The sequence below is a fragment of the Talpa occidentalis genome, unplaced genomic scaffold (genome assembly GCF_014898055.3).
Source record: "Talpa occidentalis isolate TD23 unplaced genomic scaffold, MPIMG_talOcc4v2.1 talOcc4.9, whole genome shotgun sequence".
NCBI classification, from domain to species: Eukaryota; Metazoa; Chordata; class Mammalia; order Eulipotyphla; family Talpidae; genus Talpa; species Talpa occidentalis.
This window is the reverse complement of record NW_023605305.1, coordinates 112,664,065-112,681,028: the sequence shown is the minus strand read 5'-3', so window position 1 is coordinate 112,681,028 and position 16,964 is coordinate 112,664,065. Positions and strand designations below refer to the sequence as shown.

The following is a 16,964-nucleotide window of genomic DNA, read 5'->3' as shown; positions in this document are numbered from 1 at the left end:
CCTATCTTGACTATAGGATAATGGAGGAAGTGGTAAACTGGAAATGAAACAACAAAACAAAAAATTCACATTCCTTTATGTATACTTTAAGAAAATATATTAAGGGGCCTCCCTGGTGGCGCAAGGGGTTAAGTCACAGCACCATGAAGCTCTCCACAGCCACTGCATTAAGAGTTCGATCCCCGGCCAGGGAGCTGACCCTCATGGCGCAGCAGACCTCTCCTGTCTCCCCGCTGCTCCCCTCAGCAGTGTGTTTCAGTCAGTCTCCCTGTTCTGCTCCCTGCTCTGTCTCTGGTGAATCCTCTCACCACCCCCCACACCTCTGGCCTGCACCCCAGTTCTTGTATGCGTAAATAAATAAATCTTAAAAAAAGAATGTATATTAAACATTTTTCTTTGAAATTATGTTTCACTGAGGCAATTTTAAAATGTGTTTTAAAATTGAAGGAATTTTAAATTTTATTACAATGTTGTAAACCCACATTATCTCAGTAAAAACACGATTCAAAAAAATGTAAACCATTTTAAATGTGAGGAGGAGATTTAAGCATGTATTTTAAAATGTGGGAAAATTTAACCTGATTGGGTGTTTTTAATTTTAAAACTCCTGCAGATATTCTACCAAATGAATAACGACATATGGCTATGTCATCAGCCAGCTTACTTCCCCTTCATTTCAACATAAAGCCCTTCAGACAAGAGTCTCACATCCTCATCGTTGTAATGCTGCTCGCCTCCAGCAGCCTGAGTAGAGGCTAGTCACTCGCTAAATCAGTTGCTTTTAAGTTGATTGTGACCCACGAGCTCAAAGCTCCATTCATAGCCTTTGCATTGAGTTTTGCTAAGATTTTAATAAAATGGAGATGCCCTTGATTCCATTTCATGTTTTAGAACAATCAGATGCAAAGAATAAAGCTGTCAGCAAGTTTGGATCTTTCTCTGCCACCTTAGAAAATGGAATCTGCCTCGCTATCAGTTACTATGGGTCAAGTGGACTGGCGCCAGGTAAGAGAGACACCACAGGAAGGGTGAGTGTCTCATGACCAAGGTTTCCGCCCATCCTTAGCCTCTTCACTGATTGATAAACATTTTCTGATCTAATCCCCCTCATTTCCTGAACTGTGTGGATAAATGTGTGCACCTATGTATGCATACATGTGCATGTTTGTGCACGTATAACCTTCCATCCATAGAGAATAGCAGAGCTTTGACATCTTAAATAGCACTTTTATGTATATATTACCTATTACTACATATACTTAGAAAGTCGTCTATATACACATGTGTATGTATACTAATTTTCTGTTAATTAGCTCATGAAAATAAGCCATCTTGTACGTTTGAGAAATAAATTTTGTTTCACAAACCTATTACACGGGAGTTCTTAATTTACATGTCTTATCCATTTCCTGTTCATAGAGGATAAAGATCCTTATTTGGAAACAATGTTGAATATCCCATCAGTCCATATTCCAACGGTGATTCCTGTGGTAGTGACTGTTCCTCAAGGCAAGGGAAAAGTGAAAGGAAAAGGTAAAGAAAAACCCAAGGAATCTATTAAAGAAGAAGAACAGCCAACAGAAGAAGAGAAAAAGGTAAGTGGACCATGGACCTCTTCTCTCTTCCCCCTCTACTCCCCCCTCCCTTGTTTTCTGCCCTTCTCTTACCCTCCCCCATCCAGAGTTTGGATCACCGAACTCCATTTCCACCTCAAGTTAACTTTTTAAATACAGTAGGTGTGTCAGTGGTGCTGTTTCCATCTTGAATAGATAAGAAGAAATTTGCACACAGGAGTTGAGTCCCCAGGCCAGACACATACTGTCAGTGTAAATTGTCTCAAGTTATTCTAAGCTCAGAATGACCAATTTAGCCTCTTTTCCACCTTTGTTCTTGGATGGTCTTGCTTTGACTTGGTCAGATTCCTACCATTCCTTATTGTAAATAGCTTTATTTACCTTCGTTGGGATAAGATATGCTTGGAAGAGGAGCGTCTGTAACTAACTAGTAGAAACACTTCCATTTGATAGAACTGGACTTAGATATTGAAGTGCTAAGAATTCAATGAGACTAAGGGACAAGGCACTTCTGATCAGAGTGAGCTACCCTCTATCTCCCGCCCTTCACCACATGCAAACACACACAGACCTACAGAGACACCCACACATAGGCTTCCCCGGGCCTCCCCCCACTGAGTCTAAGCATTTTCTCAATAGAAGAATAGAGATCAAAAAAGAGATTCTAAAGGAGGGAGAAAGAAGCTTCTGATCGAATCTTCACATTTGGTACTTACAAGATGGTTACACAGTTTGTTCAATGTCCCAGTACTCGGCTGTTGGAAGTTATGGGGCTGAGTATATCATAGCCCCTGCACAGGGTTCACATAGCTGTCCCGGGTGAGCTTTCCTCTCCCCGGCCACTTGGGCCTTGTTAAGTAAAAGTATTTCAGTGTTGAGTGCTGATGAGTCATTGAAAATCAGGTCCGCTGGGGCCTCCCCGGTGGCGCAGCGGTTGAGCGCTGGGTTGCGAGGCTGCCCGCGGCCTCTGTGGCGCCGGTTCGATCCCCGGCTGCTCCCCGGCCACCAGAGGAGGGTCCCACATGGCGCGCAGACCTCTCCTGCCACCCGCTGCTCCCCTCAGCAGTGTACTTCGGTCCTTCTGCCTGCTCTGCTCCCCGCTCTGGCTCTGGTGAATTCTCTCACCCTCCCGCGCTTCTGACTGTACCCAGTGCATGTATACAAACAAACAAATAAATAAATAAAACATGCCTCTATTAAAAAAAAAAAAAGAAAATCAGGTCAGCTGAAGGCATCATGGAAGCAAACCCATCGGTTCACCCAACAATTTATTTTAACTGATGTTATGGAAAAGTGGGGAATGGTTTTGTGTATAATGATGGGTTTTTCCTGGCAGGTTTATGTCTCTGAGCATTATTGTTCATTTTACAGAATTTCATAAGCTTTTCCTTTTAAATTTGCTCTATGTTTTTAATTGACTTTCAGCTAGTTTTTCATACATTATATGTTAGTAATAAAAGAAAGGCAGAACAACCTGAATGAGCAGTTGAAGTCAAGTAAGAATAAACTAAAGATCCAGCAATGAGAGATCAGTTGGAATGATTTTAGTGACTAACTGGAGGTAACCAGTTGGAAAAACTGAAATGATTTTCCTTAGGACATGGTTGGAAGTAACTGAGTAACTGTTATTCTGGAGCTCACCCAACCAAGCAAGATATTCAGGCATAGTTGGCACATAATTATCTAGGATGTTGTAGGGTAAAGAAAATATCAGGCTTTTCTGCCCTTCCGCCATCAGGATAGATGATGGATCCTTGTCCTGAATGCATGCCTGATGGCGGGCACCTGGAATAGGGTGTGGGCATAGGTAGATGGGATTCAGCTGAGCTAAGACTGTGCTTTTAAGGGCGGCGTCACGGGGACGCCAGCAGCACCAGCAGCAGCAGCAGCAGTAGCAGTAGAAGCCAAAGCAGCAGCAGTAGAAGCCGAAGCCGAAAGAGAAAACGAGAAGCAGCAGAACAAACGCCAGAGAGCCCAGATAAAGTAAAGACTTGCTGGGGGCTGGGAGGCCTGCCAGCCTCCCAGCCCCCCAGCCAGCACCCCTGCCTGCCATATGCCTGGTGAACCCCAATAAAAAACCTGCAAAACCACTGAGGACTCTGACTCCTCCTTTACCCGGTCTGCATGGGATCAGAAAACCTGCACTGTGGCCAGTCCTGGCCTTTACAGATGTCTTATCCCGTTCTCTTAAGTAGTCACAACCAAACCCCCATTAATTTACAAATGTTTTTATTGCCTCTTATTATTGCCTCTTATTCTGTAACAAAAGCAGAACATGCTGGTTACAGAAAAATAAGTACACATGTCCTAATAGCATTAAGTATCTAATAGCAAATTAGAAATTACGCAGAGGTAGTGGGGGTGTTTGTCTGTCCTTACACATGCCCACAGAAGCATCTTTCAAGGTAAGGTGAGCCAAAGCCCCAGATCCTCCATGATTCTTTCCCAAATAAGACATGCCAACTATTGGCACTATTGTTTGACTGATTTACCTGCCCGTGTGTCCATTGTACAGGCAGGATATAAATTTCACAAAGACAGAGACTCCTGCACCCTTGTGGGCCCCCCTTCCTGGCCCACCAGTTACGGGAAAATCACATACTAAGCATTGTGTGTGGTCAAAATAAATCATCAGTTATTTAGGGAATGACAAGTAATTATTCACGTGTGAACTATTCACAGGAAGAAGTGGAACCAGAACCTGTTACAGAAGACACCACTTACGTCCCCACCTTCCAAAACTTAAATGTGTCTTGCCCAAATGGGCTCCTTGTGACTTTCATTGGGCAAGGGTCTTCAGGTGAGTGCTAGCCTGGGGGTCAGGGAGGCAGGGGCACAGAGTCTGACAGGAAACAGTTAATTCACCATGGAAATTGTGTTTTTCCCCTACCAGTTAAACATGCTTGTTGTGGATAATGAGCAGGAGACTAATAGTAATGATACAATCGTTTTGGGTACTTAACGGTGGGCCAAGAATTATCAGAATACTGAATATACATTATAAAATACAAATACTTCATAAGTTAATCACTCGATTTTACAAAATAAAGTGAAGCTTCAGAAGTTTCAGTAACTTGCTCAGGGTGATTCAATGCCTAAGTTGACTTGATTTTTTTTTAGCCAAAATGGAATGCCATTTTTGCTCCAGTGATGGCAGAGTCAGTGCCCTTAACATGTACTGTGAGGCCCCATCATCCCGACTCTGGAAGGATCAATCATATGGGACTTTGCTGGTTTGATCAGAGCAAAAGACAGTGGACCCCAAAGTAGGCAGCAGTAAGCGCAGGTGAAACAGTTGAAGAAAACCAGCCTCTTCCCAGGGATCAGTGCATCACTTTTATAGAGTCTGCATTTCTGTTGACACTGCACGTGGTGGCCCTTAGCCTAGTAAGATGAAGAAATAAGTACAGGTAGGATTTCTCCTGTTAACCTAATGAGACACCCACTTTGGTGATTGAAATCCAGTATCACGTAAATAGAGGCCTGTTATTACAGTAGAAGTGGGAGGCGCCACAGAGCAACCCCTGAACTGGGACTTGAGTTCTAACTAACCAGATGGCCCTTTCAGTTGCTTACTGTCTCTGCTTTTTCATCTGACAAATGTTACGTCAGTGGATTCTACTTTATTTCACAATGAAATATCCTATTCTCTTATGTACACCATATCTGAAAAGTGTATCTCTCAAAGAAAAAGTGTATCTACTGCAAGATAATTCAGTGTTGTATTTACTTGCAGCCAAAAGAAAAGAAACTAAACACTGTAGTTAATCTATTTTGTCACATTTTTGCTTTTCATTAGGTTTTCTGAATTATTGAAAATAGACCATGGGCCTTGGTTCTGTTTCCAAGGTGAAGGTTTTCCGTAATGGCACCCATGTGTGCTACCGAGACTTCAGGACACTGAGGGTCTCCCAAAGTCAGAGAGGCTATGAGTGCAAAGAGAAGTGCCCTGGGTGTACTGCTGAGAACATGACCTGCTTTAAGTTCAAGGACATATTGGGATGTTTGCCTGTTTGTTTGATCCTGTTTTCAGACCCCAGCTTAATACCCATTCAGCTATCTTTTCCAGTCAGATATTCTCATCTTTCTGTCAGGGTAGACAATATGGTTTTTAACTCTTCCTAGAACACATAATCATTCTTAAACCTTCCACATGTTATGACTATCCTAATTTACAACACAAATAGGAAAATGACAATATCTTCATCAAGGTCAGCAAGGACATGGCAGAGAAGGCCACGTGGTATAAGAAAGAACCTGGGTGAGTTGTTTCCTGGGTGAACTTGTGCACATCAGAGCCCACCTCTACCTGAACTCCTCCTTGTATAAAAGAGCAGCTAAAAATAACTTATACTTATTTATTCCTCTAGGATATGCCACATATATAAAGTATTAATTGGAAAAATATGTTCAAATCTGGAACATATTCCAGTGTTAAATTTTTGCTATGTTTTTAACTATGGTCGCAGTGGTGGTTTTTGCAACATAGCACAGAGACCTGGTTCAAATCTCAGCCCTGCCACTTACTGGCTCGGTGACCTTGGCGATGTTATAATCCCCCCCAAGCTCCCATTTCTTCATCTGAAAATTCTGGAAGGTAAAAGTGTCTAATATGAACAGTTGTTGGGGTAGACTGATAAAATACATCAACAAAGCAGTTAGCCTATAAAAATAGATCCAAAAGTGCTTATCTTTGTCACTATTACTGCTTCTATGATTTGAGAAGCTAATCATGAAAGGCCCTCGTTCCAAAATACTTTCCTATCAGTGCGTGGGGCCAGCCCAGATGGAAAACAGTCTGGAGGTTTCTCAAAATATTAAAAATGGGGCCTCCCCGGTGGCGCAATGGTTGAGCGCTGGGTTGCGAAGCTGCCCTCAGCCTCTGCAGCGCTGGTTCGATCCCCGGCTCCCCGGATGAGGGTCCCTCATGGCGCGCAGACCTCTCCTGCCGCCCGCTGCTCCCCTCAGCAGTGTACTTCGGTCCTTCTGCCTGCTCTGCTCCCCGCTCTGGTGAATTCTCTCCCTCTCCCACGCTTCTGACTGTACCCAGTGCTTGTATAAATAAATAAATAAAATAAATAAATAAATATTTTTTAAAAAAAATTTAAAATGGATCTACCATATGACCCAGCAGTTCCATCCCCAGATATCTACCTAAAGAATACAAAGACGGGAACTATGTTCTCCTTTGTTCCATTGTAGTATATTTATGTAGCCAAGCTATGGCTATATTAATGCCCAAAACTGGCCTAAAACTTTGCCTAACTGCCCAAAAACTGATGCGTAGATGAGGAGGAGGACAGGGTGTGCCTATGCGATGCACTATTACTCAGCTCTTAAAAAGGTAAACTCTAGCCATTTGTGACTAAGTAGATGGAGCTGGATGGACTCATGCTGAGTAGAATGGGTCAGAGAAGGCAAGTGGTGCTGGGTGGTGTCATTTACATGTGGACGAGAGAGAAACAAAGGGCCAGATAAAGTCAGACTAACAATAATGCCGAGAAATCTGACTGTGGAGCTGAGGTCACCAGCAGGGATGAGCAGACGGGGTGGTGAAAACAGGGTGGGGGGGATGCACATTAAACCATGGTGGTGGGGCTGGAGGTACTGGGGTGGGTGTGTGTGGTGATAACACCTGTAAGGGGAACTCCTGTACCTTCAAACCACAAACGGTGTTGTAAACCAGTGTTGCCTCACAGACAGACAGACAGACAGAATGATAAATTTTAACTGATACATGAAGGAAAAAAGTATTTTCCCACCAGCCTTATAGAGCCCTTGAAATGCCATCACTCTATGCCAATAATCTACTTTATAAATTGAGAAGAGGAAATTATCCAGTTAGCAAAAACTGAGTTACTACCATGGAACAGAAATTGCACTAGTAGTGTTTTCTTTTTTCTTTTTTTTTTTTTTTAATTTTTAAATGTTTATTTTTAGCCCTTTATTTTATTTTTTAATATTTTATTTTATATAATTCTTACATCATTTTTCATTTTTGCACAATGTATGCATTTTCATTTCTTTTGAAGGAAATTTCTAGGTGATTTCTTCCTTGATAGCTCCCTAAAAGTGGAATCCTGAGAGAAATCTGAATTTGGTTAGAGGTGAGGGCATCGTGTTCGTGTTGAAAGATGAGGAATAACAGAAGAAGGGCAAGGGAGGGAATTCCCTGTGTGAAGGAATTCCCCTGTGGCTCCAGGCAACCAGCTATGGGACACCAGGGGGAAAGCGTGTCCAGGGGTGAGACTCTACTCCCAGGAGAGAGAAAAGTATCAAAGCGGGGGGTGGGGGTGGATAAAGGGAGCACCTCAGGCATCCTGAGAGGTTGACTTACACCCGGAGGGGGTATCTGTGCGTTCTTGTAGATGACTTTGTTTACTGCATTAAAACTGTAGGCAGCAAAAACCAGCACTTGGAACCATGTCGTGACTTGGAATCGGCCTGGTTATCCAGATGCAGGCAAAAGAATGAAAGTAATTAAGGGAGAAGGTAACACCCCCGCCAAACAGCATGCCCAATTCGTAGGAAACCTTTTTTATTTTTAAGATCAGGAAGTGGTGGATGAGAAACCCACTTGGAACATCATGGTGCGACAGAGCTACCCCCAGAAGGTGAAACACTATGAGTCCTACAAGATGGTGATGCCGCCCGTGGAGCAGGAGGCGTCCAGGGTCATCACCAGCCAAGGCACTGTGGTCAAATACATGTTGGACGGATCCACACAGGTAACAGAACATGTCAGAGAAGCTGCACTTTCCTGCTGCAGAGTAAAATAACAAACAAGCTATGGGAGGGAAACAGAATTGTGGTACTGGGGTGGGGAAGAGGGGCAACCCATGTGAAAACGGGGTGAGTGACACGGGAAGTGACAAATGCATAGTGAGGGGAAACATCACTGTCTGTGTCACCCAGGACACAAGTAGCTTATTCTACACATGATGCAAGAATGTGGACTGAACATGGTTCATCTCCTCTTCTGAGGCAAATGGGTCGTCCGTGGATCAGAAGATTGGGAACATTCTAGAAAATGCAACTTAGGTGGGTCTTATTGATGGAGAACAAGAGCAAAGTTTCAAACATGGAGAAGGAAAAAAATCCTTGTCTGTACTATGTACAGGCATCGTGCATAGTAGGTAGATAATTAAAAATCAGAATGAGAATTCCAATACAGATGTTTCATGGACGGAGTCTGGGGCTCCATCCAGACCCATGTGCCCTGCCCTGCTTCTCCCTGACCACAGGGAGGGAAACCCCACAACCAGACGCTCTGCCACCACCAAGTGAAAGGGATCTCAGTGAGGAATTTGACCAGGAACCCAGGAATTAGTAAGCTTGGAGACTGCCAGCCCCATGAAAGAAAAGTACAAGATTCAACAAATTAAAGAAATAGGACCAAGAACAAGAGAAAAAGTTGCTACAGAAAGTCATCAGGACTTCTTATATATTAGAATAACAATTGAAAAAGGGAAGGGGGAATTCATGAGGGAGAGAAGAGTTAAGAGATGTGGGAAAGGGATCTATGGAATAAGGTTTCCAGAAGAAGAGAATAGTGAGAAGGAAGTGGGGGAAATGAAAGAAATAATAAAGGAAATTTTGCCAGAGCTTAAAAAAATACTTGAGATGAAAGCAGGGTACCAAATACCAAAACAGGTTTGATACTAATTATTTTTTTTTTAAGATCACTAAGATGTGTGGTAGTCCAATTTTAAGACTGCAGAGATAGACAATTCTAGAAGCTTCCTGAAGGTCACCAGAATAAGAACGAGATGAGCTCTGGGCTTCTCCTCAGCAGACCGACGGCAGCTCTTGTGCTCACCGGGCAGGTTGAAGTGGTTGATACCAGATAGATGTGCCTGTAGGAGCTGGAGACACTGTACATAGTGGGTAGATACTGATTGAAACAGAGACTTGGAGATAAAGCTTTACGTGTAGTTGTGACACTGAAGAAGCGTGGATAGTTGCCCAATTGCATATGGGAAGGGTGAACAATGGGACAAGAGTAAGCCCCGAGTCAATTCAATCCGAGGCATGAAATGGAAACAAATAGAAGCCAATGGAAAACCTGAGCTAGCATTGTCCTGCCGGTCAGTAAGCTGTTGTCCCCATCTCGAAACCCACGGATGTGGAGTCGTGCAGCGGTGCGTCTGGAGGTCTGTGAGCAGCATTTCTCTGCGTTCCTCCGGGCCTGTTCCAGGCTGGCACATTGAAAACGTGAAACGTGAACCAGCCTTCTTTGCTTCTGACGGCGCCCCATGTTTGCTTTCCCTCAGATCCTTTTTGCAGATGGGGCAGTGAGCAGTAGCCCAGATTCAGGACCCGTTTTACCCCCCACTGAGATGCCAGCGAGTCCTCACAGCGGGGACTTGATGGACACGGCCTCCCAGCAAAAGTCAGAAACGGCGCCGTCTGAGACGGTCATCACGAAGAAAGGTAAAGGTTGGAGCCACTCAGTTTATGGCATGAACCGTTCCATAAAGGTTCCATGGGGTAACCTTCACTCACTTTAATCTCCTTTATTTATCTATATCCACCTACGTGTATATATACACAGATGAATTGTGACTGGAATCGGTTCCACGAACAGCTTTCCCCTTCGACACAGCTCCTGTCCCTTCCCTATGGCGCTGCCTCCTCTCGCACAGCAATAGCTCCAGCGCTTGGCTGCTGTCTTCACAGCTAGAGTTGAGGGTCCCGCATAGGCCCCTCTGCGGTTCTCTGACATTTTGCCCAGAGTCGCAAGGCCACATCCACTCCAGGCGTGAGGTCCTCAGACAGAACCTGAGGTCCTCACACAGTAGCTTCTAGAACAGAAGGGACATAGGTCCACACAGAAGCTTCCAAGTATCTTTAACAAGAGGAAACTATTTCCAGATTTGGCAGGCCCCCCTCCCCTTGTTGACTAGACCTGATCGGGCACCGAGTCTGGGAAAACAGGCATCTGATGGTTTTGACTTTCTCAGGAGGTGAGCGCTCAGGCCTGCTGGTAAGAGAGCGTGAAGGGGGCAGCAGCTGGTGATCGTGTCTGCCACAATCAAACTGCAGACTTGCTCTCCTGTGATGTTCCGGTTTACACCCCGGACCACTGTGCAAATGTCTGCTTTCTCATACCCTTGCCAGCCCTGGGTATTTCCATTATTTTCAGCTTATTCAACTGGATAGAAAATTAATGAACCTTATTGTTATATTAATTTGCATTGTTTGATCACTGGCGAGATTCAATGGTTAAAGATGTTTAGTGTTTTTTTTTTTTTTTTTTCCTTTTCGTGAACTATCCATTCACATTTTTTCTTGTCTTACTCTTAGGGGTTCTTTATTTCTGTATTAATTTGTGAGAGATATTTATGTAGAAGAGATACATGTCGGTGCACCAGGCACAGTTCTGAGTAGTAAAGAAATTAACTCAGCTAGTTCTGACAACCTTGTGAGCTATAGTTTCATGACCCCATTTACAGAGATGTCGCGTAACTTCGTAAGGTGGTGGAGCCAGGACTTGAATTCCAGTCTGTCCCAACATTAAAATGAGTCTCACTTCTCATCAGCCTTTAGTGAGATGAGATCAAGATTTAATCATTTTTGTCAATTTCACACGTCTAATCACAGGACCCAGTAACTTTGTACAGACGCAAGTTGAATTCCTTTTTGGTTGCTCAAAATTTCGTGAAATAGATTTTCCTTCATTAGCAGCAAAAGCTTCCTGGTTACAAAAGTGCACGAAGTATCCGCAGAGCTTTCCCTGCTGGCCAGCTCGAGGGCTCCCTCTTTTGCTGATAGGAGAGGAGAGAGGACGGAGGCCTGGCCGCTTCACTTGGCTCAGAGCTCTCCCGACTTCAGCCCTGCCAGATTTCTTCACAATGGTGCATTCGCTTAAAAAAAAAGAGAGAGAGAGAGAAAGAGAGAATTTCTTCTTAGAGTAATTTAGGTTGGGGGAGGGGGTGGCAGGAAACAAACTGTAAATACGCAGTTTTCCCATTTTCTACTTTCTCTCTTCCCAGTTTGCAGTTTTCCCTGTTTCTAACAACTTGAAAGGGTGAAACTTTGGTTGTCATTGATGAATCGATACTGATGCATTATCATTCACTCAAGCTCATAGTTTACATTCGAATTCACTCTTTGTGTTGTGCAGTTCTATGAGTTTTGACAAATGCATAATGTCATGCATCTACCATTAGAGTGTCCTACAGAATCTGACCACCCTAGAAACCCCCTGTGCTCTACTTATCCATCATCTCCACTCTCTGACCCTGGACCACCCCCATCCAAAATGACTGGACATCCCTGACCCTTTTGTTGACTTGTAGTCCCCCCTTGTCCATATTGATATATAGTTGTTGTATTTCGTGTAGTTGTTATCATGCTGTTTGCAGACCTTTTAGACTGACCTTTCATCTTGTAACATACATTTAAGTTTCCTCCATGACTTTTCATGACTTTTCATGATGCTCATTTCTTTTTCTCTCAGGATTCTATTCCATTGTATGGCTGTGCTCCAGTTAGTTTATTCAGTCACCTAGTTAGGAGTATGTTGGTTGCTTCCGGCTTTTGGCAATTGTAAATATAGCCATGGGATTTTTGTATGGACATAAGTTTCAACTCATTTAGATGCCCAGGAGCGAGATTCCCTGGCATGGACATGTTCAGCTTTATAAGAATTTGCCAGATTATCTTCCAAAGTGGCCATCCCATTTTGCATCACCACCTGCAATGGACGTTGACCAACTTTTCCTTCACTTACTGGCCATTTGCATATCTTCTCTAGACCAATGTGTGTTTAAATCCTTTCCCCAATGTTTGCTTGCTTGTTGTCCATTTGTTGTGTCAGTGTAGTTGTATATTTTGGATACAACTTCTTGATCAGCTAAATGATTTGTGACTTTTTTCTCCCACTCTGTGGATTATCTTCCCACTTTCTTGGTAATGTCTCTTTTGATGGTGTCGATTTTGATAAAGTCAAGTTTATTCTGTCCTTAGTTGCTTCTGCTTTTGGTGTCATTTCTAAGAAACCATTTCACATTCCACAGTCACAAAGATGACTCAAAGCTTGCCAAGCCCTATTCTGTATTCTGACAGATTTTTTTAATCTGTATGAGTTTATTCAGTAGACGTATGTTTAAATTTCCTAAAAGCATAAAATATTTGAATCGGTGTTGTGCTCCTTATACTTTGTTAAATAATAAGTATCTTTGTATAGTTCTGTCAGATTTTCCTTTCTATATATTTTAAGGCTATGAATGTAGATACTCACAAATTTATAGTTGTTATGTCTTTGTGGTGAATTTAACTTTTTATGGGAATGCAGTGGCTTATTATTCTAAGATTCTTTTTTGTTCTAATCTCTATTTTGCTTATATTATTGTACCTTCACCAGGTATTTTAATACTTTCCAAATATAACTTTTTCCACACTTTCTGTGGTTTATGTTTAAATGTGTCTCTTGGAATCAGTCTCTAGGGGTATTTTAAAATTTCCATTTGGCAAGTTTTTTTCTTTTCCCTGGAGGTTTTTGTCTATTGTATAACAGACCTTTTGTGATAATATCTTTAGGTTGTCCTCATTCTTGAAAGATGATTCACAGATTATAGAATTCTAGGCTGACAGTTATTTTCTTTCTGCACCTTGACAAAAATGCCATTCTTATTGTGTTGCTTTGAAGATAATTTAACTATGCTTAAAATATTTTTTTGTAATTTTAATATGATTTAACTGGGTGTGAATTTCTTTCTATTTATCCAGATGTAATGGACTGAGATTTTTAGATCTGTAGGTTTTAAATCTGTAATAGCTTTCATTTATCTGCAAACTTCTCAATAATTTTCTCATCAAATGTTATTTCTGGTCCATTTCTTTTCTTTTCCTTGTCCTTTCCTGCTTTCTAGAATTCCAACCAAACTCACATTGGAGGTCTTTTACCTCTCTTTCATTACTTCTAACACTTTGACTCTTGAGCTTCATTGTAAGTAATATCGACAGCCCTGTCTCTTGGTTGTCTTTTAACCCACTGGACACATAAATAGATCCAAATTCAATCTTATGATAGTGGAAAGATTTAGCTTGATGTGTCTTCTCCCTTGATTGCCTGCATTAATTGAGTCTGCATCTGAGGCCGTGACTCACGACTGGGTTGCACATTTTGTGATCTCTGCTGTCTTGGCTCACAATTTGTTTCTGGATCTGAGTTTAACCTCATCGTTGAGACTTGATAAGATGGACACATGGCCATGGAATTATTCCTTGTTATTCATATACATGAAGTGAACCTATCCTGAGAGACTGAGATCTTAATCACAGTTCTATCTTCCTGTTCCAAATGGAGGGTGGTGGGGAGATATGGCAGAGTATGCAGCAGGTGGTGGTCACTGCAGAGATCAAACTGTGTACACCCTGCACCCCAGCGAGAGGTCCAGATGCCTGGCTCTCCAGATCCAGGACTGAGGAAAGATGCTTCCTCTCCCCGATCGACAAAGTGACAAAATCAGGGAAATGATGAGTTAAACATCTAGATTCGGGAAGGAGTATGAAAATTTGACTAACGTGGAGAAACAAAAGTAAGCTTTAAACACCAGGGTGCAGAACCAAAGCCTGGAATAAGGGAAGATACAATTTGTGGGAGGAGGTGGGATCCAGCCAAAGTTCAACTGCCGAGAACACGATAGCCATACCTTGATGTTTTTCTCTCTTGAGAAATTATGTAATAACTGAATGCCACTTAGAATGTCCGTGCCACCATGTCCAAGTTAGCTTACACAGTCTCAGAACTTAATGGATTATTTATATGCTTGGTATTATAATTATATTCTTGGTTTCATTTTGCTTGACCTCCCCAGGAAGAAGCCACAAAAATCAATCATTAATGGCACATAAGAGTGATATCCAGGAACCGCCACCAGAAATATCTCAAAATATAACTCCCGTGGAAGCTCACGTAGGCACCTGGTTTACAACCACACCTGTCGGAGATCGGATTGGCACCAGAGGATTAGAAAGGATAGCAGATTTGACTCCGTTTTTATCCTTCCAGTCCACAGATCCTGTCCATGGAACGGTATGGCGAGCTACTGCATATTGCAACATTTTCTAAATGATTCAAGTTCTGAAACAACGCATAGTGGGTTAGCTGGCACTTAATACATTTTCAATAATTATATGTTAAGTAGTGGCTGGATAGGTGAGTAGAGGGATGGATGGATGAATGAATGAGTGGATCCGACTTCCCAAATCAGAAAACATTGTGTGGCTTATTTGACCAGCACAGTGTATCATGAAATACCAGCTTCTGAAATCAGAGAAAGGTAATGAATTTTCCACACCACTCCTAAGACATATCAGTAATGATGCCATAGATATTTGTGTTGCCTGTATTTGTGTATATCTCATATCTTTTAGAAGTGAGGGACGTTATTTTAGATATGAACTTCATTCCTGCTTCTGTGTGTGCACCTGAAGTGCTAGAAATTTCTTCACAATCCTTAACTTTAAGGCACTTACTGTATATGTAAGGAAGTATCCACACTAAATAACTCAAGAATTCAACATCGCCTCAGAGCCAGTGGGTGTAATACACAATTTGTTTGTGCTGTGACACGGAAACCCTGAGATGACCAGTAGCCTTCTCTGTGCCACACTTAGAGTTCGGGTTTTTTACATACATGGTCTCATTCGGTCCTCACACTGGTGAATACTATCACACGGAAGAGGAAACCGGACCTCGGTGAGTTAACAATGTGCTGGAGTGCTGGGTCCAGGGAGTGCCGGAGCCAGGGCTCGAACAGGTGGTCAGGGTCTGAGCCCGGCTCTTTGCACGGCTTGCCTAGCGCTAGGCCATCCTCTGTGGAGCTCCACAGTGCCCCAGAGTCTAGATAAGAAGACTACTCTCTGCCATCTCTGCTTTCTGGACTCTCTGTCCTTTTTTCCAACCACACACTGTTGGTCAATGCGGAATGCCTGGGGCCGCGGAGGTGACGCTTACCTCCTTGGGTCTGTCTGCTTCTTGGACATGGTGCTCTTGGGTCTCGCCGGCCACGGTCATCTGCATTAAGTCTGTCCTTTCCAAGGAGGCGACCTGGGTCAGACCAGCTGACATGAAAGCAGGAGGAGCATTCACTCAGAAGTCAGGCACCCCACACGCCCAGCCGGCTCCCCAGCTCCCCCACTGTGGGGTGTCAGCCTCCACCGTGGGGCTGTCCCTGCCTGACTTCCAGGACGCGGGGTGTCCAGGGTGGGGGGAAAGTTTAGAGCAAGGGAGCGAGAGGAAACGTCCTCGCATGGACGGCTCCCCGGCCGTCGGGGGTGTCCCGCGGGCCCATAGCGCGGGGAGGCCTGCAGTGACCGCGGCGCTGTCCCTGTGCGCGTCCAGGTCATGACCACCCGCGAGGACAAAGTGATCATTGTGGAAAAGAAAGATGGGTCTAGGATCGTGGACCATGCAGACGGCACCAGAATCACCACCTTCTATCAAGTGTTCGAGGATCAGATTGTCCCCCCGGGTGATCCAGAAACGAGTGAGTTTTATCGTCTAAATACATGATAATACTCAATGTCTTTGGCGTCCGACAGGCGGCCGAGTCCTCACGGGTTTTCTTTTTTTTTTTAAATTTTTAAATTTTTAATTTTTTTTTATTTTTAAACAATATTTACTTCCCCCCACCCCCTCAGGTGGAGTCCCCATAGAGTTTCCTTCCCCAATGCACCCGTGCACCATCACCTCAGTCCCCCGCACTGCTCCCTCCCTCCCTCTGATCCCTCTCCCTCCTCCTCCCCTGCAGGATGTCTCTGGTTTATAATTGTCCATTTTTGCTTTGTTCTGTTTTGTACTGTTATTTTTTTTTTTTGCACTGATGTCTTATTTGGTTCTCCTATATTCCTGCTATAAGTGAAACCACCCGATATTTTCCTTTTTCCTTCTGGCTTATTTCACTGAGCATAATTCCTTCTAGCTCCATCCCTGTTGCTGCGAATGGCATGAGTTTATCTTTTTTGATTGCTGAATAATAGTCCATTGTGTATATATACCACATCTTGGGCATTTGGGTTGTTTCCATGTTTTACCTATTGTAAATAGGGCTGCAATAAACATAGGGGTACAGGGTTTTCTAACATGCATAAGGAGGTAACTTGCAGGAGCCCTCGCCAGCAAGAGCACTCAGCAACGTGGGATTTGTGCCCTGTGCCCTGGGCAGACTGGCCGGGACAGCCCTGCTGTTTGGCGTTTTTACCACTAAAACCCCATAGTCTGGATCGGTGGCAACTAAAAGTTGATAATCATGGATCCTTCAGGACTCTCCTCAGCACAGACAGGCTATTCCAAAGAGGTGGCACCTTGCCCTGCAAGCTGGCCCCGAATTGTGGGGCAGGTGAGGGGGGCAGGCACAAAGCAGGCTAAGCAGCTCCTCG

The 16,964-nt window shown here is 43.5% G+C and overlaps 1 protein-coding gene across 2 annotated transcripts in view; it reads left to right on the top strand.

Annotated features, from left to right (window-relative positions):
- The window catches only part of SPAG17 (sperm associated antigen 17), a 152,678-nt gene that overhangs the window by 91,971 nt on the left and 43,743 nt on the right, over positions 1-16,964 (top strand). For both annotated transcript variants that reach the window (XM_054691767.1, XM_037501174.2), the window contains exons 24-30: positions 892-1,005; positions 1,420-1,595; positions 4,257-4,374; positions 8,124-8,302; positions 9,848-10,007; positions 14,399-14,616; positions 15,928-16,072. In XM_054691767.1, coding sequence (XP_054547742.1) covers positions 892-1,005; positions 1,420-1,595; positions 4,257-4,374; positions 8,124-8,302; positions 9,848-10,007; positions 14,399-14,616; positions 15,928-16,072 — 1,110 coding nt within the window. The remainder of the gene's footprint in view (positions 1-891; positions 1,006-1,419; positions 1,596-4,256; positions 4,375-8,123; positions 8,303-9,847; positions 10,008-14,398; positions 14,617-15,927; positions 16,073-16,964) is intronic.